General features: G+C 43.7%; 1 protein-coding gene across 1 annotated transcript in view; it reads left to right on the plus strand.

The window, feature by feature from the left end:
- The window catches only part of espn (espin), a 102,949-nt gene that overhangs the window by 10,193 nt on the left and 65,416 nt on the right, over positions 1 to 27,340 (plus strand). The window contains exons 3-5 of the mRNA XM_039007454.1: positions 12,538 to 12,724; positions 16,245 to 16,427; positions 20,539 to 20,670. Of these exons, the coding sequence (XP_038863382.1) occupies positions 12,538 to 12,724; positions 16,245 to 16,427; positions 20,539 to 20,670 (502 nt within the window). The remainder of the gene's footprint in view (positions 1 to 12,537; positions 12,725 to 16,244; positions 16,428 to 20,538; positions 20,671 to 27,340) is intronic.

Consider the following 27,340-nt stretch of genomic DNA (forward strand, 5'->3'; position numbering starts at 1 on the left):
CAGACCTTAGAATTCCAGGCAGTAGAATTCCAGGCAGTAGAATTCCAGGCAGTAGAATTCCAGACAGTAGAATTCCAGGCAGTAGAATTCCAGACAGTAGACTTCCAGACAGTAGAATTCTGCTCCGGCGTAAAATGTTCTGTATTCTTTCCCTAACAATATGGTATGGTAGCTAGATGTGTTTTATTTCTACTAAATGGCTTGGTAAGTCACGGTATTTAACAAACTTTAAAGTACTTAGGAGAGAGTGGTCTGCACACAGGCAGCAGTCAAGCAGGCTGCGCGCAGCAGCTCGAGATTATTTGATTGACAGTTCTGGTTGAAAAGTGATGGATTTGAGTCCGGCTTCAGAAGTGGCATTCCTTTACAGACAATAAAAATGTCAGTTCATATCACCAGAGAAGTTTTCGTGTCGGCATTTAAAAAACCATAGTGTAGCCTACCCTAACAGACAGACAAACAAACATGCAGTAGTGGAGGATGCTTTCAAAGGGCCACATTCCATTATGTCTGAAAAGCGTAATCAATACAGGCTAGGGGTAGCCATTTGTAATTTCATATGAGGCAAAAACGAAGAGTAGGCTAGATGCAAGACTGGCCTGATGACATCGGTGCCATGAATAGGCTATGGTTTTCTACACGCAACAGACCGAAGACTGAACACAAAAAAAAAAACCATTGTTTTTCGGTTAGGGATTTTTCTTAACGTAAAGGATCCCAACTTCATTTAAATGTTTTAACGTTTAAACGTTCACACCACTAATCCACACACAGGGTTTATGTAGCTAACCCTGACAGGATTTTGAGATGTTTGAGTGTTATTATTATTTTTTTTTACTGTGATTTGATCATTACTAACATTTAAAGTTAACCCAAATAGGAGTCCCAACTTCAATCACCCTAACCATTGTGCCGAGCATTACTTCACAACCCAATATTTGTTCTTGTGTTAACACTTTCCCTGCTCCTAACTCTCACCTCTACTATGAACTTTTCCCTAAGGCTCAACTTAAAACTTCTCTAGGATAGGGGGCAGCATTTTCATGTTTGGATGCAAAGCGTGCCCAGAGTAAACTGCCTCCTACTCAGTCCCAGATGCTAATATATGCATATTATTAGTATTGGATAGAAAACACTCTGAAGTTTCTAAAACTGTTTGAATCATGTCTGTGACTATAACAGAACTTATTTGGCAGGCAAAACCCCAAGGACAAACCATTCAGATGTCTTTTTTTTTGAGGTCACTCTCTTTTCAATGAGTTTTCATTGGGAATCCAGATTTCTAAGGGACCTTCCTGCAGTTCCTATCGCTTCCACTGGATGTCAACAGTCTTTAGAAATTGGTTGAGGTTTTTCCTTTGAGAAATGAAGAAGTAGCCATGTTCAGAATGAGGCTCCAGTGAAGTGTACTGTTTGTTAGAGGCGCGTGACCAGAAGGCATGCTACACATTGTTTTCCTCCGGTATTGAAAACAGATCATCCCGTCTTCAATTTTATTGATTATTTACGTAAAAAAATGCCTGAAGTTGTATTACAAAAGTAGTTTGAAATGTTTGGACAAAGCTTACAGGTAACTTTTGAGATATTTTGTAGTCACGTTGTGCAAGTTGGAACCAGTGTTTTTCTGGATCAAACGCGCCAAATAAATGGACATTTTGGATATATATCGACGGAATTAATCGAACAAAAGGACAATTTGTGATGTTTATGGGACATATTGGAGTGCCAACAGAAGAAGCTCGTCAAAGGTAAGGCATGAATTATATCTTTATTTCTGTGTTTTGTGTCGCGGCGGGAGGGTTGAAATATGATGGTCTGTGATTGTTAGCTGGGGTGCTATCCTCAGATAATAGTTTGCTTTCGCCGTAAAGCATTTTTGAAATCTGACACGTTGGCTGGATTCACAACTATTGTAGCTTTAATTTGGTATATTGAATGTGTGATTTCATGAAAGTTAAATTTTTATAGTAATTTATTTGAATTTTGCGCTCTGCATTTTCACTGGATGTTGGCCAGGTGGGACGCTACCGTCCCACATATCCCAGAGAGGTTAACACTAACAACTAACACTACCTAGACAGTAAGGGCCCGTTCAGATTCACTAGACTTGTTACCAGCGGCAGTCTCGTAAACCACCAGATAAAAAAAATTGCGTTGACATTAGCTACACTTACCGTCGCTTCGGCAACACTACTAAAGACACTGATAACTGCAAGCTACGTAGTACACAATATTTTCAAGTCATTTTGGGCCGTGCTATATGATGGCCGTAATTTTCAGCACGTATACAGGTGCACACAGCGTCGAACGAGCCGAGCACTTGCTCAAGTTCGGATTGTGGAATCTATTTTCAACACATTACCTGTTACTGGTTCTTCAGGGAGTAACAAAGATGAAGTAATGTCATCGCTGAATTCACGTTATGTTTGCTATTTCATGCAGCTACCGAATAGAAAGCCACCGAATTCAACTCACACACATATCATGCATATCAATATATTTAGGCATAATTATTGATCATACTGACCTGAAGTATTGGTTAGCATACATTTTTTGGCACATCAGTCACAGAAAAGGGATGGGGAAAGGGTAGGCTAGACTCAGTTAATCTGATTTTGTTCATCAAATGCAAATCATTAATCTCTGATTGACAGTATTCAGGTATTATTGCATGTTTACTAACCAATCGCAGTGAAATTAGATACAATTTAGTCATGATCAGTTTCATATTTCATTCAGTTAAGTTTTTAGATTGGCTTGAGAGTGGCGTTGATGTTGTTGGTTGGCTAGCAAGCAAAACTTGACATTACATATCGTTCATTTTTGGGCAAACTGGCCCAGCCACTTGGTAGCTAGCTATCGTTAGTTCAAATAAAACAAAATGATGTACTAGTATGAAATTGCAATTGTAAACTATAAAGTATAAACCCACCATAATGATGTTAGTGAAGAAGTTATGAGTGAGGTCCCAGGTGGCGGGTCCTGCAATTCATCAGACAGTCCTTGCACTTACAATCCCACTGCCATCTTGACGCATAGCACTGCCCACTTCGTGAAATGGCATGAAAATAGTGTGTCCCCTGGCTACATTCCCCCTGCACACCTCTAGTACTGTAAATCTCACAGTAGACAGTTTGGAAGAATCCTATAAGAACAGCATCTAAACCATTAAATACTTCAATAATACAACATGATATACAGATACACCAATTCACAAGCATGTGCAGGCATTGTAAGATTGTTTATTTTCCCATTTGCAAACTGTTATGAATTTTATGAATAATGATGTATACATTTAACGTAGAACTATAACTAACTGAATTCTACCCTGTTTTTCTGTAATCATAAATAATGTTAGTTCATAAGAAAGAGGTTATGTAGCATGTACCTGGGAAGAGAGGAATGTATGTGTGTGCCTAAAGAAAACAAAGTGGATCATTAAACTGGATCATTAAACTATGTTTGAACCGACCCGGCTGTAACTCTGGGGAGATAAGATAGGACAGGGAGAGCCCCTCCAGGTTTCCCGTATCTGGGGGGGGACTGGAACTGTCAGTTGAGTGGTAATAAACTATGGTGAGACTTCAGGAGAAAATCCTAATGCTAGTGTGGATGTATGGGCGTAGGTTAAGAGAATATTATAAAAGGAACGTCTTTGTATATGCGCAGGAGCGCTCTCGTAAATACATTTTCTGACTATCGTAGCTGGGCATCCGTCTGATTCATTTCAACCAGTTTCCTACAAATTCTGGGTTTCAGGCTGAGTAGTTAATTGAATTGGGTTTATGAACATCGAGAACATAATTCTCATGACACAAACTCAAATGACAAAACGAGTCAGACACAGCTAGCTAGCTAACAACATTATGACTAGGTTACCACTAGGGATGCACGATATATCGGTGAACATATCGGAATCGGACGATATTAGCTAAAAATGCCAACATCGCTATCGTCCGACGTCTAGTTTAATGCCCCGATGTGCAAAACCGATGTCAAAGCTGACGCACATACCTATATAGCGTATGGACATGATGTAAGGACGCCATGTAAAATTTCGCGCTATACGTGCAACACAGCATTCCTAAACTAGCCCACAATGTCTGCTGTGTGGATCGTGCAGTCATTTGAAAGAGTAACAAAATTTCAGCGAGGCAACTCAAAGGCGAAATCCATTAAAGCCAAGATAATGGAATTCATTGCCCTTGACAATCAACCGTTCTCTGTCGTGGGTGATGTTGGCTTTCGCCGACTGGTCGAGCACCAGTACACACTACCAAGCGCACTGTTTTTCAGACGTTGCCCTCCCGGAGTTACACAGTAATGGCGTCACTGCTATTAGCTTCACGACATACATTTGGTTCTTTGCGTGTCAAAAAAGATACGGTAGCACTGTCAAAGCTGTACAAAAAAAGTCTGCAAACAAGTAAACACCGGCCACGAACGATGTGTTTACAATACTGGGCCAATTGTGCGCTGCACTATGGGACTTCCAATCACTTCTATGCATTTTGCAATGCCCAATGCTGTTATTTTGCTCAAACAAAAATCAATACTGTTAAATTCATTGTTTTTGGAATTTACAATACCCCTGACTGTTTAGCTTTTATTTTGGTGATTGTTAGTTCTCAAAGATTATATAATAAAAAATATATAGGTCCATTATCTTTTCTAGTCGTTTAAGTTTACACTGAAAACATTTTTCGATCCCAAAAAGTAATATTAATAAATAAATAAAAGAGTATATAATATTGAAATGTTAAATTGTTTTTACAGTTTAGACTTAGGTGTCCCGAAAAAGAGCTTACCCAAGGGTTTCTATGGCAGAAAAATCCCTGGATGCACTTTTGCCAGCTGTTTTGTTAAGGCCACACAAACAGGATATTACTGCATTTGAAGGTAAAAGACAAATAAAAGACAAAAAATATAAGTAAAATGTCTAGACATTTCAGCCGTTAAAAAAACATTGCTCCGCTATTAAGATTTTTACTGTAGGAGCATTTGGCTACACGAGACAATTCTGTTTACATTCGACGGCTCGGAGGGAGGTTACTCCCTCCCAAAAAAGGCTTGCCAGCGACCTCCTGAGTTGGCGCAGGAGATGTGACAATTTTGCAAGATTACTGTAAAAGGTTGAGCCGAGTGTATTTTCTCAAACTTTAGAGAATCTCTTGGAGTGAGAATATACTTTAAGTGAACACTAAGACATGGCAGCCATCTTTTTCTCTTAATTGGTAGCCTACTGTGGGCCTTAGATATTTCCTAAGTCAACAGGACTGCCACAGAATACTACGTTTTCACAGTTATGTTGAGCATTTTTGGGGCATTACATGCAGATAATCATCTGCCTTAACTCGTAGTTTTCCGTAATAATAACATGGTTAACGCTTAAGATTAATTAAGGCAAATAAGCCAATAACCCTAACCCATTTATAAGCATTTTTAATGACTTATTAATGAAAGCTACTGTAAAGTGGTATTAAAAACATTACAGAGACTCAGGCTCTGATGCATGTTTTGATTCAGTGATTTGTCTTTTGTCAACACTACGGGCTAACAAGGGATTTTCAAGAGATCACATATGTTGCCAGGGAATCTGACACTTGCTTTTTTGGCAACTGTTGAGTAAACTAGTCACCTTCAGTTCAAATCACATGATGAAATACTTCCTAAAAGAATGCACTCAACCATGGCCAAATATGACATTTGCTGCCTTTTTTGCTGAATTGTCCTCAGGGGCTAAATGATCGATTGTCCTGGATTAATAATAATGTTGTCACATATAGGACGTCCCCTGCTCATCGCTTGATTTGTCATGATAATCGTGCATTGGTTTTGTCGTGTAGAATCTAATTTGTGTGTGTGTGTGTGTGTGGACATGTGTGTGGTGTTTGTTGTGAGAGAGGTGTGTGTGTGTAATGTTATTGAATGTAGGTGCTAATCACTGTTGCACTACAGGAGCCGTGCCACAGAGAGAACATGGAGCCATATGGCCTTACGATTGTCATGGACACATGCCAAGGCATTAGCAACACTGAGTGCCCATGCAGGGTGTGATATTCAATCAAAGAACTGCTGTCTGTCAACATCAGTTAAATTGTGGTTAGGGTTGAGGAGAGGGTGGGAGATGGGGTTGAGGCAATAGGGTGGGAGATGGCATAAACAAAATTTTGTCAAAGTGGAAACAGGTTTTTAGAAATTGTTGCAAATTTATTTAAAAAATATATAAACAGAAATACCTTATTTACTTAAGTATTCAGACCCTTTGCTATGAGACTCGAAATTGAACTCCGGTGCATCCTATTTCCATTGATAATCCTTCAGACGTTTCTACAACTTGATTGGAGTCCACCTATGGTCAATTCAATTTATTGGGCATGATTTGTAAATGCACACACCTGTCTTTACAAGGTCCCACAGTTGACAGTGCATGTCAGAGCAAAATCCAAGCCATAGAAGGAATTGTCTGTAGAGCTCAGAGACAGGATTGTGTCGAGGCACAGATCTGGGGAAGAGTACCAAAAAATGTCTGCAGCATTGAAGGTCCCCAAGAACACAGTGGCCTCCATCATTCTTAAGTGGAAGAGGTTTGGAATCACCAAGACTCTTCATAGAGCTGGCCACCCATCAAAAACAGAGAAATTGGGGGAGAAGGGCCTTAGTCAGGGATGTGAACCCGATCGAACATCTCTGGAGAGACCTGAAAATAGCTGTGCAGCAACGCTCCCCATCCAACCTGACGGAGCTTGAGAGGATCTGCAGACAAGAATGAGAGAAACTCCCCAAATACAGGTGTGCCAAGCTTATAGCGTCATACCCAAGAAGACTCGAAGCTGTAATTGCTGCCAAAGGTGCTTCAACAAAGTACTGAGTTAAGGGTCTGAATACTTATGTAAACGTGATATTGCAGTTTTCATAGTTAATACATGTGCAGAAAGTGCTAAAAACCTCTTTTTGCTTTGTCATTATGGGGTATTGTGTGTAGATTGATGAGGTGGAAAAACGATTTAATGCATTTTAGAATAAGGCTGTAACGTAACAAAATGTAGAAGAAGTCAAGGGGTCTGAATACTTTCCGAATGCACTGTATATGAAGAGCATGTTTGCAGAACATAGAGAGACAACAGTGTAATGTTTGAGCCTATAGCCTAACCAATAGATAAGCAATGGTGACATCCTGGTGTTTGTAAAGGTATAAAATATGATAGGGAACAGATAGCCAGCTGCCACTTAAGGCCTCATCAAGGCTGTCCAATGGGACTGTTCTGTTCACTTCAACATGCGGCACAGATCATTCACCTCTGCCATAAATCTATAGAAATAAGCTGATTTAAAAATAAAAATTAAATGTATGGCCCGATCTCTAAGAGTGAGAGTGACAATGACCCCTAAATGGCTGAAGAGGTGGAGTCTGAGGGCTATAGGCTAGTGTTCTGGCTTTGGTGTTGGAGTTTGGGGCCTACCTACCAAGAACTCCAGTGTTGTCTAGGTGCAACCCAGACATGTGCGTAGCTCCTGAATCTTTAATTGGCCCCAGAGACGTGGCTGTGCCTGATAGCATTGCTCCATTCACTCCTGCCTCTTCCCTTCCCCCACCCCTCATGCCATTTACCGCTGCAGCCATGGTGACACACAGTAGCGAACCAGCGATAAGCTAATGAGGGAAAACAATACAGGCATGAAGAAGGGGACCGCTTTCTAGTCGTCTCTGGCATTGTTTAGCCGAGGCCTTTTGCTGTGGGGAGATAGCATTGTTATATCACGGTTTATTATACGATGTAGAACATAATGTTATCTTATGGATTTCAAAGGGTAATTGGCCTGTTTGACAGCTGTTACCTTAGCTCTCAGAAATCACAAGGGAGGCAGCCCCTCACAAGGGAAGCATTTCTCCTTTATCATACGACACTGTTCCTTCATTTATTTTTATTGAGCACTAGTTAGCGGATTGTAAAAAGCTACATTCAGCATCATGGTTTAGTCCCCTATAGTTTCCCTTTCCTGTTGGTAGTAATCCGACTTAGTTAGCTGCACAGAATGTGGTAAGGATTGGATTTGTCTAGAGCACGTTATTACAGATGGATGGTTTCAAGGCCTTGGAAACCCACATGCTAAACATTTGCTCAATTTACAGTGCAGAAAAAAACATCAAAAGCCCTAGAATCCATTCCACAGATCACCTCTAAAGTTCTTTGATGATTGACTCCAAGGCAAGCCATTCATGTGCAACTGTTCTCACATTTGTACTTTTTGTTTTTAATTTTTACAAAGTTGAGTTAGGCTGACCATTCTAAAAGTGTACGGTGAAATCGTCAACCTACATCACAGTTCTGACAGCACAACATACCGTGGGAAGTGTTCCATTGTTTAGCCTAATATTGTACTGTATTTGCACAAAACGGATTACTAAAGTTATACAACTGTTTTGTGAAATGGCTGTTTAGTTACGGTAACTTAGTTAGCTGTCAACTGTTTGTCTGGACAGTTGTCAGTTGTCAGGCACTCCGCTGCAGCTATGAAGCGAAGCCAATTTTATTTGACCTTTATTTAACTAGGCAAGTCAGTTTAATTAAGAACAAATTCTTATTTACAATGACAGCCTACGAACAGTGGGTTAACTGCCTTGTTTAGGGGCAGAACTACAGATATTTACCTTGTCGCTCAGGGATTTGATCTAGCGACATTTTGGGTACTGGCCCAATGCTCTAACCACTAGGCTACCTGCCGGGGCGGCAGTGTGAGGTGTGTGAGCCTAGTGTAATGTGAGGTGTGATCCATAGTCAACATGCCAAGTACTCAGCTGTCAGCAGTGTGCTGCTCATTAGGCTATGTCTGTCTGTCTTTTGTGGTCGAAAATGGGGATAGGGATGCAGGACTGACGCAGATTAAGTTCCTAGACAATGGCCACCAAATGTATGGGCCTGGGCTCAAAGGGCTGAATCTGTGAATTGTACTTCCCTGTCATCCTGTGTCTCCACAAAGCTAACAGGATGACGTGCTGTGTCTCCGCTGATAGTGCTGCTGGAACATAAAAGACAGGCGACGAACTGGCAATAAACCTCAGCGAGATGGTTGCACAGACTCACAGAGAAAGCGAGAGAGAAGGAACATGTTATGCAATCAATTAGCGCAGATTAAGAGCTTTGCCAGGGCTTAATTGCAGCATGGGGTCAAAAGGGGTGGGGCGACTGCTGCCGACTGAGGGCCATAAAATCTACTTTTGAGACATTCTAGATGCCCAAGTGTTCATGGTGGGTGAACTTTCAGCAGCATCTCTCTCTCTGGGTCTAAAGCAGGGATAGTCAACCCTGTTCCTGGAGTGCCGCAGGTAGTGCAGGATTTTGTTCCAACTAGGCACCACATCTGACCAATTTAGCTAATTGATTAGTTCAATGATTGCCTAAATTCAACACACCTGGTCTTCCAGGTCGGTTAAATGAAAAACATGACTCCAGGACCAGGGTTGCCTACCCCTGCTTTAGACCCAGAGAGCGAGATGCTGCTGAAAGTTCACCCACCGTGGCACTCAGGCAGAACGTCTCAAGTATATTTAGAGTGTAGGATTTGGATTAGCCTAATGCACTCCCACTTTTCCCACGTCCCTTTTCCATGCTATATTTTCTGCCTAGCCAATTATAGTAGATAGATATTTAGCGCAACTATGTTAGGGTCATTGTTAGGGTCAAAGGAGGCATAAATTGAAGGTTAAAAGCTATTTTGGGGGGGATTAGAATCTTTAACTTTCTAAGAATATATCTTGTTGAGTCTAGCAATGTATTGTTGTGTCTGGATTCATCCAAGTCTGTAAACCGCTATTGATGTTGTTTATCAAAAAACGAATATATACAGTCCCATCCAAAATTATTGGCGCTCTTGATAAAGATGAGCAAAAAACAATATAAAATGAATAATACAAATACTGAGCTATATTGTATGGAAATGGAAAAATTGAAAATTATTTTATGCTTTTACAATTACTCAGAAAAATAGATTATGTTTAACAAGTAATAAAAAAAATCTCAAAGATAGGTGTCAAAATTATTGCCACCCCTGTTTTCAATACTCTGGCACCCTCCCCTTTCGAGGATAACTGCACTGAGCCTTCAAAAAAATGGGATTGGTGAACACATTGGGATGGATATAGACCATTACTCCATATAGAATTTTTCCATATCCTTTATCCTTTGGTCTGCGCTTATGGACTGCCCTCTTCAATTCAAACTAGAGGTTTTTGATGGGGTTCAAGTCCGGATACTGAGATGGCCATAGCAAAAAAAAATTCTTTGTGGATTTTGATGTGTGCTTGTCTTGCTGTAAGATTCCCTTGTGCCCAAGTTTCAGCCTCCTGGCAGAGGCAACCACGTTTTTGTCTAAAATGTCCTGTGAATTTTTTTGTTACTAACAACCTCATGCTAATCACATTAGCCTATGTTAGCTCAACCGTCCCGGGGGGACACTGATCCCGTAGATGTTAAACTGAGATGAATTTTAAAAAGTAGAATGTTAATGCGGATGTCATTTTGTTTGATTTTATTTCTAAGAATCTTTAGGTGTGCCAATACTTTTGACCCATCTTTTTGAGAAAAAAAGTATTGCTTAAACAAAATCGCTTTCCAAATGAATATAGTTTTCCAATTTTTTGGAGCATTCGATATAGCTCAGTATACATTTTTTTGTCATCTTTATCAATGGTGCCCAAAAATGTCTATATACTGTATGAGGGTGCAGGTAACAGTAAGATAGAAAAAAACAAAATAGTAACACCTAATAATTGTTCAGAATGTAAGTCATTTTAACTTTTTTGGTGGGGGGGTGTATGCTGGTTAAACTATGTCATTTCTTCAGTCCTCTGTAACACTATGGAGGAAACTTTTCTCGTCATGGGTCACTTAATTATTTAAACAAGAAAAGCCACTGAGAACGCAATAAGCTTTTATCAGGCAAGAAGCCTATTAGTGTGACAACATCAATTACTTTGCTAATAATGAAGATAAGATTGCCCTTTGTTACATACACTGAACGTGGAGGAAGGGAGAATGGTGTGTATTGTATCCAGTAATAGTGGAGGCAATTTCAAGTTGACAAGTTACAGACAAACAAAATTGCTCATGTGCATGTTTTTGTTGAGGGTGTGTGGGACGGGGTATCATCTATTGTCACACTTTGTATTTCTACCCTCGCACAAAGACAAGCCTCTTTGTTAAGCCCTTTTGAAATCTACACCTGTACTCCTAAAGCAATTCCTTTAGTGGAGTACCTGAGTCTGTGTTGGCTAAAACTCAGTATTCACCCTTGTCATGAGGCATCTCATAAGAGCACATAGACACCTTGATGCAGTTTCTATCCAGTGTTAAGTGTATTTGAGGGGGTTTGTGTGTTGCGTCAATGTTTGCATGTTTAGTGTCAGCCCCTTTCCATAAACATACTGTATGTTGCGCACCCTCTCCAGACCCCGGGATGCAGGAGAGCTCCGGCCCACTTTAGTTACACTCATGAATTATGCAGCCATCTGCCTACTTCCTGATGATAGAACTGCAGATTAGGTCCCCTTCCTGTGGTGAAATATTTAAAGGGCACTTGTTTTTACCTGGAACCTCGCCCCAAATGCACCCCAAGGATGCCCCGTTGGTCACGCCTAAGATTTGGGGCTTTGTCATATTTTCAAGGAACAAAACAAAGGAAAGGAGGTGTTACTTAAGGTGTTACGTTTTGGATCCAGGAAACGTATACATCGTCCAAATATAGCTTTAGTAACAACCTCGACTCAGTCGAGTAAGTTGTTGGCTTGGGTTCTAACTGCTATTCCGTGAGGGGAAACTGGGTGCAATTGTGTTTGGTTTGAGGGGAGACACCCTTCCTCCTTTACCCCTCCCCCTCTTTACATCTCTTTTCCTCCCTCCCTTTGGCCTGTCACCACTTAGTGCCACCTGGTTAACCCTGAGATAGTGAGGAACAGAACCAGCAGGGTAGTAAGCCTCTTACTGGACTCATTGCCCGCTTGTCAGTCAGTGTCCAAATAAAGCAAGGCTGTATGGGATTTAGAGGGGAAGCACTTCACTTCACTCCTTGAACTCCCTCTGTGACTAGGAGATCTGGGACAAGCAGAGGCATTGTCATTGGATGGGGCAAAGAATTCTCCACTGCCAAGTTGGCCTTTGGGGAACGGGGAGAACAGGGAGGGCGGAGTGTGGCTCCAGGGGGTGGAGTTGGCTCGATGTGCTAGTCAGAATACCTCCCCCAGTCATGGCTACTTGGACTGGAGCCTCATGGAAAGGATCCTTAAGGTGGCAACTCGGACCGAGCTTATTCCAAGGGCTGTTATGAAGTTATGTTGACCTGTCAGTGATTAGATTAGTTTGGGTACAAAGAAAACCTCCTAGAATAACATTACTGCCCAATGTTAGCAACCGGATACATGTTTATACACTCTTCTTGGTTAACCCAAAGTAGTTATGTTGTTCAAGAATCACAATGTAATAATATGGTAATTAGTTAAATAAAGCTGAATACAGGTCTATTTTTTAAATTCTCTTTTAGTGTTGTCAATTCCCAAACAAAGAATGGTGCCACACCCCTATACCTGGCCTGCCAGGAAGGTCACCTGGAGGTTGTCCAATACCTGGTGAAAGACTGTGTGGCGGAGCCAGGCATCAGAGCCAATGACGGGATGACACCTCTGCACGCCGCCGCCCAAATGGGCCATAACACTGTCATCGTCTGGCTGGTAGGTCAATGGTCCCCACTTCATGCTGTCTTTTGTTATTTCTTCTACTGTATTTGTTGTACTATTTTATTGTATATTTTGGTCCTAGATAAGCGCCAAATAAATCCAATATGGGTGTACATTAATATCCAGAAACCATAAAGAGCCTAATTCATGGTAATATCAAATCAAATCAAGTTTATTTTATATAGCCCTTCGTACATCAGCTAATACCTCGAAGTGCTGTACAGAAACCCAGCCTAAAACCCCAAACCACAAGCAATGCAGGTGTAGAAGCACGGCAGCTAGGAAAAACTCCCTAGAAAGGCCAAAACCTAGGAAGAAACCTAGAGAGGAACCAGGCTATGAGGGGTGGCCAGTCCTCTTCTGGCTGTGCCGGGTGGAGATTATAACAGAACATGGCCAAGATGTTCAAATGTTCATAAATGACCAGCATGGTCAAATAATAATCAGGAGTAAATGTCAGTTGGCTTTTCATAGCCGATCATTAAGAGTATCTCTACCGCTCCTGCGGCAATAAAATGCTAATGATATGAAATGTTATTAGCAACATCAGACAACTGCAATATGCAAATGAAATACTAATATGCTTAAAGCAAAGCAATGCATTATGGTGGAAAACAAGCTATAGCTAAAGGTTAAAACTAATGTTCTAGAAGGCTAGCAGGAATGTCCTACTGGAATACACCAGCGTCACCAATAGGGGCTCACTTGCAGGCTAACATGTGGTAGCGTAGTACACATATGTGGCAAGCAACAAAAAAGATAACAATGTTGGCAAGCAAGATTTATTGTATATTTATTGTATAACAGAAATTGCGTAAAACTGCTAGTCCAATGATTGTGCTTGAAATGTGCTATTCAGTACATAGGCATAAATAACCAATATAGTTGTATAGTTCTTGCATTTGTAATACTCTAATTGTATGGGTAATGAATATTACAAAGGGGAAAAAGCAGCTCCAGCTAGGAAACTTAGCTAACGCCAATTAGCAAACTTAGCTAATGGCAGCATGCTAACAAAATGTCACCATTCAAACTCATCTTCCCTGGAACAAAAGTTATTAACTTACTTTTTTTCATGAACACGTTGGACTGGTTTCTTTGGTTGGGTTTGAGAACATTTAGGTGAGCTGTCTGAAGGTGTTTCCAGGAAAGACACTGAAGAGAGACTCAGGGAATTAAGAACAGTGGGCCTATTACTGTATAATTTCAGAAATCAATCGTTTTTTTCCGTTTTTTCCACCTGCAATAGCGGACATTGGAAGTTACTCATGTAAACGCGGTTCTAATGAACTAAGCTCCGCATTGTAACGGTTTTCGTCGGTGGAAGGAGAGGACCAAAGCGCAGCGTGGTTAGTGTTCATCTTAATTTAATAATAATCAAAACAGAACACTTCAAATACAAAACAACAAAAGTGAAAACCGAAACAGTTCTATCTGGTGCAGACACACAAAGACTGAAAACAACCACCCACAAAACACAATAGAACACAGGCTACCTAAATATGGTTCCCAATCAGAGACAATGACTAACACCTGCCTCTGATTGAGAACCTGAGCCAACTTCCCGTGCTTACCGTAAGGAGCCAAGGATGCAACCAGAGCAGTCGGCGAAGTTGAGGTGTGAGTCTGAGAATGTTGAGGAGTTATTGGACAGATTAGAGGAGAGTGAATGGAGGGGAGATTATGAGACATTCGAGGAGTTGTTGATGAAATTGGAGGAGAGTGAAGAGAGAGAGCTGTTGGTTTGGCGTAGTATGCACGGCATTCGCCCTGAGGAGCGTGTTAGCTGTCTGATGCCACCTGTGTCAGTTCCTAGTACTCATCCTGAAACGTGTTAATTCCGGAACAATTGATGCCGGCTATACACACCAGGTCTCCAGAGTACCTTCACAACCCGGGGTGTTCTGTTCCTGCTCCCCGCACTCGCCCTGAGGTGTGTGTTCCCAGTCCGGTACCACCAGTTCCGGCACCACGCACCAGGCCTACTGTGCGCCTCCAGAGTCCAGTATGCCCTGTTCCTGCTCCCTGCACTCGCCCAGAGGTGCGTGTTCCCAGTCCGGTACCACCAGTTCTGGCACCACGCACCAGGCCTACTGTGCGCCTCCAGGGTCCAGTATGCCCTGTTCCTGCTCCCCGCACTCGCCCTGAGGTGCGTGTTCCCAGTTCGGTACCACCAGTTCCGGCACCACGCACCAGGCCTACTGAGCGCCTCCAGGGTCCAGTATGCCCTGTTCCTGCTCCCTGCACTTGCCCTGAGGTGCGTGTTCCCAGTCCGGTACCACCAGTTCCGGCACCACGCACCAGGCCTACTGTGCACCTCAGCAGGCCAGAGCTGCCCGTCTGTCCAGCGCCGCCTGAGCTGCCCGTCTGTCCAGCGCCGCCTGAGCCGCCCGTCTGTCCAGCGCCGTCTGAGCCGCCCGTCTGTCCTGAGCCGCTAGAGCCGCCCGCCAGTCAGGAGCCGCCAGAGCCGCCCGCCAGTTAGGAGCTGCCAGAGCCGCCCGCCAGTCAGGAGCCGCCAGAGCCGCCCGCCAGTCAGGAGCCGCCAGAGCCGCCCGCCAGTCAGGAGCCGCCAGAGCCGCCCGCCAGTCAGGAGCCGCCAGAGCCGCCCGCAAGTCAGGAGCCGCCAGAGCCGCCCGCCAGTCAGGAGCCGCCAGAGCCTCCCACCAGTCAGTAGCTGCCAGAGCCGCCTGTCAGTCCTGAGCTACCCCTCAGTCCTGAGCTGCCCCTCAGTCCTGAGCTGCCCCTCAGTCCGGAGGAGTTTTTTCAGTCCAGAGGCATCCTTCAGTCCAGAGGCGTCCTTCAGTCCAGAGGCGTCCTTCAGTCCTGTGGGGCCATTTATTAGGGTTCCCAGGCTAGGGTCGGCGGCGAGGGTCGCCGTTCCTAGGAGGCCACAGAAGCGGACTAAGACTATGGTGGAGTAGGGTCCACGTCCAGCGCCAGAGCCGCCACCGCGGACAGATGCCCACCCAGACCCTCCCCTATAGGTTCAGGTTTTGCGGCCGGAGTCCGCACCTTGGGGGGGTACTATCATGTTCTGACCATGGTCCTGACCGTGTGGTCAGGGCGTGAGTTGGGTGGGTATTATCTATGTTTTCTGTTTCTATGTGGGGTTTCTCGTTTGGCCTGATATGGTTCTCAATCAGAGGCAAGTGTTAGTCATTGTCTCTGATTGGGAACCATATTTAGGTAGCCTGTGTTCTATTGTGTTTTGTGGGTGGTTATTTTCAGTCTTTGTGTGTCTGCACCAGATAGAACTGTTTCGTTTTTCTCTTTGTTGTTTTGTATTTTTAAGTGTTCACTTTCATTAAATAAGATGAACACTTACCACGCTGCACCTTGGTCCTCTCTTTCTCCCCACGACAACCGTTACACGCATTCAGTTGACACATTTTTTGTTTAATTTTCTAAATCCACCCTGGGCTGCTTCTACAGTAATTGGCTAGTGGGCTGGATCTGGCCCGCGGGCCGTAGTTTGCACCTGTCTGGTTTAACCTTTACTGTTGTTCCATTGCAGGTGAGTTTCACAGAGATCAGCCTGTCCGACCGGGATGGTGACGGTGCCACGGCTATGCACTTTGCCGCCAGCCGTGGCCACGCCAAGGTGCTCAGCTGGCTGCTGCTGCACGGCGGCGAGATCATCACCGACAGCTGGGGCGGAACGCCGCTACACGACGCCGCCGAGAACGGGGAGCTGGAGGTGTGTGTGTTTCTGTGTTGGTTGCCAGTTTTTAATGCGCTACCGTATAGATTGCGCCATGGTGGATGGCTGCCGTTTTATTGGGTCTTAACCAACCGTTTTTTCGCATTGTTTGTAACTTATTTTGTACATCTTATGACCGAAAAGAGCTTCTGGACATCAGAACAGCGATTACTCACCTCGAATTGGACTACTTTTTTTTTAATGAGTTGGACGGGAAGGATATACTCCAAACACCCGAACAGGCCCTCATCCCCGTCATTCGCTGGAGAAGTAAACTGAGATTTCGCGGAAAGAGTGGCTAATCTGCCTTTGCCATCCGTACTGTTAGCTAACGTTCAATCGCTGGGAAATAAATGGGAAGAACTGAAAGCACGCATACCACCACAGACCGATGCTGGCACTAAAACCGCACTCAATGAGCCTTAAGCAAACAGGAAAACGCTCATCCAGAGGTGGCGCACCTAGTGGCCGGGAACTTTAATGCAGGGAAACTTAAATCAGTTTTACCTCATTTCTATCAGCATGTTAAATGTGCAACCAGAGGGGGAAATACTCGAGACCACCTTTAAGCCACACACAGAGACGCGTACAAAGCTCTCCCTCACCCTCCATTTGGCAAATCTGACCATAATTCTATCCTCCTGATTCCTGCTTACAAGAACAAATTAAAGCAGGAAGCACCAGTAACTCGGTCTATTAAAAAAGTGGTCAGATGAAGCAGATTCTTAACTACAGGACTGTTTTGCTAGCACAGAATATGTTCCTGGATTCTGCCGATGGCATTGAGGAGTACACCACATCAGTCACTGGCTTCATCAATAAGTGCATCGATGACGTCATCCCCACAGTGACTGTATGTACATACCCCAACCAGAAGCCATGGATTACAGGCAAAATTCGCACTGAGCTAAAGGGTAGAGCTGCCGCTTGCAAGGAGCGGGACTCTAACCCAGAAGCTTATAAGAAATCCCGCTATGCCCTCCAACGAACCCTCAAACAGGCAAAGCGTCAATACAGGACTAAGATTGAATCGTACTACACTGGCTCTGACACTCGTCAGATGTGGCAGGGCTTGCAAACTATTACAGACTACAAAGTGAAGCACAGCCGAGAGCTGCCCAGTGACACGAGCTTACAAGACGAGCTAAATAACTTCTATGCTCGCTTTGAGACAAATACCACTGAAACATGCATGAGAGCATCAGCTGTTCTGGACGACTGTGTGATCACGCTCTCCGGCAGCCGATGTGAGTAAGACCTTTAAACAGGTCAACATTCACAGGGCCGCAGGGCCAGACGGATTACGAAGACTTGTACTCCAAGCATGCGCTGACCAACTGGCAAGTGTCTTCACTGACATTGTCAACCTGAGTCTGTAATACCAACATGTTTCAAGCAGACCACCATAGTCCCTGTGCCCAAGAACACTAAGGTAACCTGCTAAATGACTACCGACCCGTAGCACTCATGTCTGTAGCCATGAAATGCTTTGAAAGGCTGGTCATGGCTCACATTAACACCATTATACCAGAAACCCTCGACCCACTCCAATTTGCATACCGCCCCAACAGATCCACAGATGATGCAATCTCTATTGCACTCCACACTGCCCTTTCCCACCTGGACAAAAGGAACACATATGTGAGAATGCTATTCATTGACTACAGCTCAGCGTTCAACACCATAGTGCCCTCAAAGCTCATCACTAAGCTAAGGACCCTTGGACTAAACACCTCCCTCTGCAACTAGGTCCTGAACTTCCTGACGGGCCACCCCCAGGTGGTAAGGGTAGGTAACAACACCGCCACGCTGATCCTCAACACTGGGGCCCTTCAGGGGTGCGTGCTCAGTCCCCTCCTGTATTCCCTGTTCACTCATGACTGCATGGCCAGGCACGACTCCAACACCATCATTAAGTTTGCCGATGACACAACAGTGGTAGGCCTGATCACTGACAATGATGAGACAGCCTATAGGGAGGAGGTCAGAGACATGACCGTGTGGTGCAAGGACAACAACCTGTCCCTCAACGTGATCAAGACAAAGGAGATGATTGTGGACTACAGGAAAAGGAGTACCGAGCACGCCCCCATTCTCATTGACGGGGCTGTAGTGGAGCAGGTTGAGATCTTCAAGTTCCTTTGTGTCCACATCACCAACAAACTAGAATGGTCCAAGCACACCAAGACAGTCGTGAAGAGGGCACGATATAACCTATTTCCCCTCAGGAGACTGAAAGATTTGGCATGGGTCCTCAGATCCTCAAAAGGTTTTACAGCTGCACCATCAAGAGCATTCTGACGGGTTGCATCACTGCCTGGTATGGCAGCTGCTCGGCCTCCGACCGCTAGGCACTACAGAGGGTAGTGTGTACGGCATAGTCACTTTAATGACTCCTATCTACATGTACATATTACCTCATTTACCTCGACACCGGTGCCACCGCACATTGGCTCTGTACCGGTACTCCCTGTATATAGCCCTGCTATTGTTATTTACTGCTGCTCTTTAATTATTTGTTATTCTTATCTCATACTTTTTTTTTGTAAAAAAAAAACTGCATTGTTGGTTAAGGGCTTGTAAGTAAGCATTTCCCTGTAAGGTCTACTACACCTGTTGTATTCTGCGCATGTGACAAATAATATGTTATATGTATATAGGGAGTTGGTAGGTAGTGGATGACATTTGTCCACAGAACAGTCTAGGATACTGGGGCCGGTTGCATCCAATTGGTCGTAAAATAAGTTGATCTTAAATGCGTAGCTACGTCCGACTTTGTGATCCGAATTTATACCTGTTGCACTAACCAAAAATAAGACTAGTCGTAGCTGTCCAGCATAAACAATGCACATTCATGAGATTTGATGCTTCATTATGATGGTTTCTAGGCAGCGTCCATTACTAGGCTGTTACCAGCCTAGCCTAGCTAAGTTGAGGTGGGTGCTCATGATCATCTTGTGTAGTTTGCACATCTCAACAAGTGGATTTTTTTTCATCTTTACTTGCATGGTAGCCTACTCGACCAAAAGCCCATGACTTGCCTAATCAATTAATTGATCTCTGACTGGGCAAATAAGTGGAGGTGATAGCTCATCTATTGGTTGGCTCATCTATCAGAAACAAATATTTAGCATGCTAATGTAGCCTAAATCAAGTGTAGGCTATTATTTACTATTGACTCACACATATGCAACTCCAACAGCCCGCAGAGGTTGTGAAATATGAACCCGAGACTCGCATGCCTTTGAAAATATAGATTGCTATACATTTTTATGTGTTTCATGAGGATCGGCCCAATTTCACACCCTACGCCTGCTCCCTACTAGGCGTTGAATTTACGCCCAGGTGGTGCAACGGGTATATTAACGGAAGTATCGTTACGACCCGCTTACTGGTGCAACCGGCACCTGAAGTCGATGAGGCTGCTGATGTCACACTTGTAGCAGAGGACTGGCAGGATCTGTAGGAGGGGACAAGACAATGGGTCAATGGGTTTAGACACCATATAGGGCTGTGAAGCATGCGTGCGCTTACACAGTATACTCCCATTAGAGATCGCAATCTGCAGCGGTTGACATTAGCTGGTTGACTCGTACGTGTTGTGGTGTTTGTTTGGCCGATGAGGGTAATGCCCATATCAGCTTACAACCATTAGCAGGCCCAGGAAGATCTACTGTATGTCTTTTTTTCAAAGGTATTTTTGAAGAGTTCAAGTATTTGAAAGATGGGGAAGATGGGGGGAGGGTGAGTCAAAGGGCAGTGGGCCATACTGTATGTGACGAGAGGGGGTAGGAAGGGAGAGAGGCTAGTCAAGACACCAAGGGGGATGGGAATAACAAACAGGTAACTTCATACCAAGTCCAAGTATTCAAGTCCAGAAACTAGCCAAGTGAGAGCGGCAAGTTGAGATTATCTCCCTTCCTTAGGTTAGACGCCCCACAGCTGTTGTGAGAACTCTCTTTACAACATCCCACACAGTTCTTTTTGTGACGAGCTGACCTCTCTGTCTTTTGTCTCTCTCATTGTCTCTTTCTTCCTCTGTCTCTTTTTTTGTGTTTCTGTCTCACTCTCCTTCTCCCTACTCTCGCTCTCTCTTTCTCTCTCTCAGTGCTGTCAGATCCTGGTGGTGAACGGCGTGGACCTGGGCATACGGGACCAGGACGGCTTCTCCGCGGCCGACCTGGCAGAGTACAACGGGCACGCCCAGTGTGCCAAGTACCTGCGCAATGTGGAGAACATGGTGAGAGACACAGGATGTATTCATTAGGACACACAGTAGCAAAAGGAGAAAGAGCGGGACAGAGATGGAAATGGGGGAGGGGGAGGAGTGAGACGTGTTTCCCACAAACCTTGGGGAGTCTCAGAAGTGTTTATTTTTTCTCATGCCACCCACAAGGGCCATGCCAGGCAGAGAAGGTAAATAGCAGTAATTGTCATTAGTGGAGAGACCGGTGTCAGTCGGGGGACATGCTGGGTCCTGTGGCTACAGTTCCCACATTCAATGTTTTGTGTCATCACAGGCTCCATGTGAAAGGAGTTCACGTGGTGTGTTATGGGAAAGCAATAAGAGGGCATGAGCCCTAGTTTAGAAGAGGGGAGAGTACGATCACCACTACAAGGCTAGTTGGGTTCTCGCCACTGTCCGTGGGATGTTGACATTTTTAGGCTGTTTTCATTTGTTCCAAGATTTTGTTATGAACAGCGGCTCTTTCCATGGCATAGACCGTACAGGTGACGCCAGCTGAAGGCTATGATCCCTTATTAACATCATTTGTTTGATCCATTTCAGTCAGTGTACACTGCATTCGGAATGTATTCAGCCCCCTTCACTTTTTCCACATTTTGTTACGGTACAGCCTTATTCTAAAATGTATTTAAATTGCCCCCCCCCCCCCCGCCATCATCATTCTACACAGAATACCCCATAATGAGAAAGCAAAAACAGGTTTAGATTTGTTTGCAAATGTATTAAAAAAATACATTCACATAAGTATTCAGACCCTTTATTCAGTACTTTGTTGAAGCACCATTGGCAGCGATTACAGCCTCGACTCCTCTTGGGTATGATGCTACAAGCTTGGCACACCTGTATTTGGGGAGTTCCTCCCATTCTTCTCTGCAGATCCTCTCAAGCTCTGCCAGGTTGAATGGGGAGCGTCTCTGCACTGCTATTTTCCGGTCTCTTCAGCGATGTTCGATCGGGTTCAAGTCCGGGCTCTGGCTGGGCCACTCAAGGACATTCAGAGACTTGTGCCGAAGTCTCTGCTGTGTTGTTTTGGCTGTGTGGTTAGGGTCGTTGTCCTGTTGGAAGTTGAAACTTCGCCCCAGTCTGAGGTCCCGAGCACGCTGGAGCAGGTTTTTATCAAGGATCTCTGTACTTTGCTCCGTTATCTTTCCCTCGATCCTGACTAGTCTCCCAGTCCCTGCCGCTGAAAAACATCTCCACTGCATTATGCTGCCACAGCCATGCTTCACTGTAGGGATGGTATTGGCCAGGTGATGAGCGGCCCCTGGTTTCCTCCAGACATGACGCTTGGCATTAAGGCCAGAAAGTTCAATCTTGGTTTCATCAGACCAGAGAATCTTGTTTCTCATTGTCTGAGAGTCCTTTAGGTGCATTTTGGCAAACTCCAAGCAGGTGTCATGTGCCTTTTACTGAGGAGTGGCTTCCATCTAGCAACTCTACCATAAAGGCCTGATTGGTGGAGTGCTGCAGAGATGGTTGTCCTTCTGGAAGGTTCTCCCATCTCCACAGAGGAAGAGATTGAGCTCTATCATAGTTACCATCGGGTTCTTGGTCACCTCCCTGACCAAGGCCCTTCTCCCCGATTGCTCAGTTTGGCCGGGCGGCCAGCTTAAGGAAGAGTCTTGGTGGTTCCAAACTCCTTCCATTTAAGAATGATGGAGGCCATTGGGTTCTTGGAGACCTTCAATGCTGCAGACATTTTTTGGTACCCTTCCCCAGATTTGTGCCTTGACTTGACAGCTTTGCACACTCTTGGCATTCTCTCATCCAGCTTCATGAGGTAGTCATCTGGAATGCATTTGAATTAACAGTTGTGCCTTATTAAAAGTTAATTTGTGGAATTTCTTTCCCCCTTAATTCATTTGAGCCAATCATTTGTAGGGTTGGTATACAGAAGATAGTCCTATTTCGTATAAGTCCAAGTCCATATTACGGCAAGAACAGCTCAAATAAGCAAAGAGAAATGACAATCCATAATTACTTTAAGACATGAAGGTCAGTCAATACAGAACATTTCAAGAACTTTGAAAATTTCCCCAAGTGCAGTCGCAAAAACCATCAAGCACTAAGATGAAACTGGCTCTCATGAGGACCACTACAGGAAAGGAAGACTGCACCTCAGATTGCACCCCAAATTTATGCTCCATAGAGTTCAAGTAACAGACACATCTCAACATCAACTGTTCAGAGGAGAATGCGTGAAATTATTATTATTATTATTATTTTCACCTTTATTTAACCAGGTAGGCCAGTATAGAACATGTTCTCATTTACAACTGCGACCTGGCCAAGATAAAGCAAAGCAGTGCGACACAAACAACACAGAGTTACACATGAGATAAACAAACATACAGTCAATAACACAATAGAAAAGCGTATATACAGTGTGTGCAAATGTATTAAGATTAGGGAGGTAAAGCAATAAATAGGCCATAGTGGCGACATAATTACAATTTAGCAATTAAACACTGGAGTGATAGATGTGCAGAAGATGAATGTGCAAGTAGAGATACTGGGGTGCAAAGGAGCATAAAAATTAATAACAATATGGGGATGAGGTAGTTGGGTGGGCTATTTACAGATGGGCTATGTACAGGTGCAATGATCAGTAAGCTGCTCTAACAGCTGATGTTTAAAGTTAGTAAGGGAGATAGAAGTCTCCAGCTTCAGTGATTTTTGCAATTCGATCCAGTCACTGGCAGCAGAGAACTGGAAGGAAAGGCGGCCAAAGGAGGAGTTGGCTTTGGGGGTGACCAGTGAAATATACCTGCTGGAGCGCGTGTTACGGGTGGGTGCTGCTATGGTGACCAGTGAGCTTAGATAAGGCGGGGCTTTACCTAGCAAAGACTTATAGATGACCTGGAGCCAGTGGGTTTGGCGACGGATATGAAGCGAGGGCCAGCCAACGAGAGCATACAGGTTGCAGTGGCGGGTAGTACAGTTGAAGGCAGAAGTTTACATACACTTAGGTTGGAGTCATTAAAACTTGTTTTTCAACCATTCCACAAATGTCTTGTTAACAAACTATAGATTTGGCAAGTCGGTTAGGACATCTACTTTGTGCATGACACAAGTCATTTTTCTAACAATTGTTTACAGACAGATTATTTCACTTATAACTCACTGTACCACAATTCCAGTAGGTCAGAAGTTTACATACACTAAGTGTAACGGTGTTCCTCCTCCTCTTCATACGAAGAGGAGGAGTAGTGATTTGACCAAAGTGCAGCGGGTTGTGAATACATAATGATTTATTAAATCAAACGATGAAACACGAAAACAAACACTTGGAAGGATTTTACAAAATAACAAAACGGAGTAGACAGACCTGGACATGGAACTTACATAAAATACACGCAGAACTCACGAACAGGAACAGACTACATAAACCGAGACAGTCCCGTGTGGCGCGACAAACACTGACACGGACGACAATCACCCACAAACAAACAGTGAGAACAACCTACCTTAATATGACTCTCAATCAGAGGAAACGTCAAACACCTGCCTCTAATTGAGAGCCATACCAGGCAACCCCAAAACCAACATAGAAACAGAAAACATAGACTGCCCACCCAAAACTCACGCCCTGACCAATAAACACATACCAAACAACAGAAAACAGGTCAGGAACGTGACACTAAGTTGACTGTGCCTTTAAACAGCTTGGAAAATTCCCGAAAATGATGTCATGGCTTTAGAAGCTTCTGATAGGCTAATTGACATCATTTGAGTACCTGTGGATGTATTTCAAGGCCTACCTTCGAACTCAGTACCTCTTTGCTTGACATCATGGGAAAATAAAAATAAATCATCCAAGACCTCAGAAAAAAAATTGTAGACCTCCACAAGTCTGGTTCATCCTTGGGAGCAATTTCCAAACGCCTGAAGGTACCACATTCATCTGTACAAACAATAGTATGCAAGTATAAACACCATGGGACCACGCAGCTGTCATACCGCTCAGGAAGGAGACACGTTCCTTGTCCTAGAGATGAACGTACTTTGGTGCGAAAAGTGCAAATCAATCCCAGAACAGCAGCAAAGGACCTTGTGAAGTTGCTGGAGGAAACGGGTACAAAAGTATATATATCCACAGTAAAACGAGTCCTATATCGACATAACCTGAAAGGCCGCTCAGCAAGGAAGAAGCCACTGCTCCAAAACCGCCATAAAAATGCCAGGCTACGGTTTGCAACTGCACATGGGAACAAAGATTGTACTTTTTGGAGAAATATCCTCTGGTCTGATGAAACAAAAATAGAACTGTTTGGCCATAATGACCATCTTTATGTTTGGCGGAAAAAGGGGGAGGCTTGCAAGCCGAAGAACACCATCCCAACCGTGAAGCACGGGGGTGGCAGCATCATGTTGTGGGGGTGCTTTGCTGCAGGAGGGCCTGGTGCATTTCACAAAATAGATGGCATCGTGAGGGAGGAAAATTATGTGGATATATTGAAGGAACATCTCAAGACATCAGTCAGGAAGTTAAAGTTTGTTCACAAATGGGTCTTCCAACTGGACAATGACCCCAAGCATACTTCCAAAGTTGTGGCAAAATGGCTTAAGGACAACAAAGTCAAGGTATTGGAGTGGCCATCACAAAGCCCTGATCTCAATCCCATAGAAAATTGTGGGCAGACCTGAAAAAGTGTGTGCGAGCAAGGAGGCCTACAAACCTGACTCAGTTACACCAGCTCTGTCAGGAGGAATGGGCCAAAATTCACCCAACTTATTGTGGGAAGCTTGTGGAAGGCTACCCGAAACGTTTCACCCAAGTTAAACAATTTAATGCAATACTACCAAATGCTAATTGAGTGTAGGTAAACTTCTGATCCACTGGGAATGTGATGAAAGAAATAAAAGCTGAAATAAATAATTCTCTATTTTTCTGACATTTCACATTCTTAATATAAAGTGGTGATCCTAATTGGCCTAAGACAGGGAATTTTTACTAGGATTAAATGTCAGGAATTGTGAATCTGACTTTAAATGTATTTGGCGAAGGTGTATGTAAACTTCCCGACTTCATCTGTGTATGTGTCACGTTCGTCGTAGTGAGGAGACCAAGGTGCAGCGTGGGATGCGTACATACTTCTTTATTTCAAAGAACGAACACTAAACAAACTAACAAAATAACAAACGAACCGTGAAGCTTTACAAAAATCAGTGCTGACAGGCAACTACACATAGACAACTACCCACACCTACAGGTGGGAAAAGGCAACCGAAGTATGGTTCTCAATCAGAGACAACAATAGACAGCTGCCTCTGATTGATAGCCACACCCGGCCAAACACACAGAAATACAAATCATAGAAAAAGGAACATAGAATGCCCACCCAAATCACATCCTGACCAAACCAAAATAGAGACATAAAAAGCTCTCTACGGTCAGGGCGTGACAGTATGCGGCTTTGGTGACAAAACAGATGGCACTGTTATAGACTGCATCCAATTTGCTGAGTAGAGTGTTGGAGGCTATTTTGTAAATGACATCGCCGAAGTCAAGGATCGGTAGGATAGTCAGTTTTACAAGGGTATGTTTGGCAGCATGAGTGAAGCATGCTTTGTTGCGAATTGTTGTGAATCAGGCCTTCATGGTCTAATTGCTGCAAAGAAACCACTACTAAAGGACACCATTAAGAAGAAGAGACTTGCTACGGCCAGGAAACATGAACAATGGACATTAGACCGATAGAAATCTGTCCTTTGGTCTGATGAGTCCAAATTTGAGATTTTTGGTTCCAACCGCCGTGTCTTTGTGAGATGTAGAGTAGGTGAACGGATGATCTCCGCATGTGTGGTTCCCACCATGAAGCATGGAAGAGGAGGTGTGATGTTTGGGGGTGCTTTGCTGTTGACACTGCTGTTGATTTATTTAGAATTCGAGGCACACTTAACCAGCATGGCTACCACAGCATTCTCCAATGATACGCCATCCCATCTGGTTTGCGCTTAGTGGGACTATCATTTGTTTTACAACAGGACAATGACTCAACACACCTCCAGGCTGTGTAAGAGCTATTTGACCACGAAGGAGAGTGATGGAGTGCTGTATCAAATGACCTGGCCTCCACAATCACCCGACCTCAACCCAATTGAGATGGTTTGGGATGAGTTGGACATCAGAGTGAAGGAAAAGCAGCCAACAAGTGCTCAGCATATGTGGGAACTCCTTCAAGACTGTTGGGGAAATCATTCCAGTTGAAGCTGGTTGAGAGATTACCAAGAGTGTGCAAAGCTGTCATCAAGGCAAAGGATGGCTTCTTTGAAGAATCTAAAATCTAAAATATATTTTGATTTAAGACTTTTTTTGGTTACTACATGATTCCATATGTGTTATTTCATAGTTTTGATGTCTTCACTATTATTCTACAATGTAGAAAAATGTAAAAATAAATGTAAAAATAAAGACAAACCTTTGAGTAAGTGAGTCCAAACTTTTGACTGGTACTGTATATATACAGTCAAAAGTTTGGTTACACCTACTAATTCCAGGTTTTTCTTTATTTTTACAATTTTCTACATTTAAGAATAATAATGATCTAGGATCATGTCACCCTTGTCCGTGTAATCATATTCATTATTATACAAATGCCGATACTGATCTTGGATTGGTACTCCTACTCTGACTGAGATGCTTTATAAATAGGAGCTGCAG

Source organism: Salvelinus namaycush, chromosome 14, assembly GCF_016432855.1.
Source record: "Salvelinus namaycush isolate Seneca chromosome 14, SaNama_1.0, whole genome shotgun sequence".
Taxonomy (NCBI): Eukaryota; Metazoa; Chordata; class Actinopteri; order Salmoniformes; family Salmonidae; genus Salvelinus; species Salvelinus namaycush.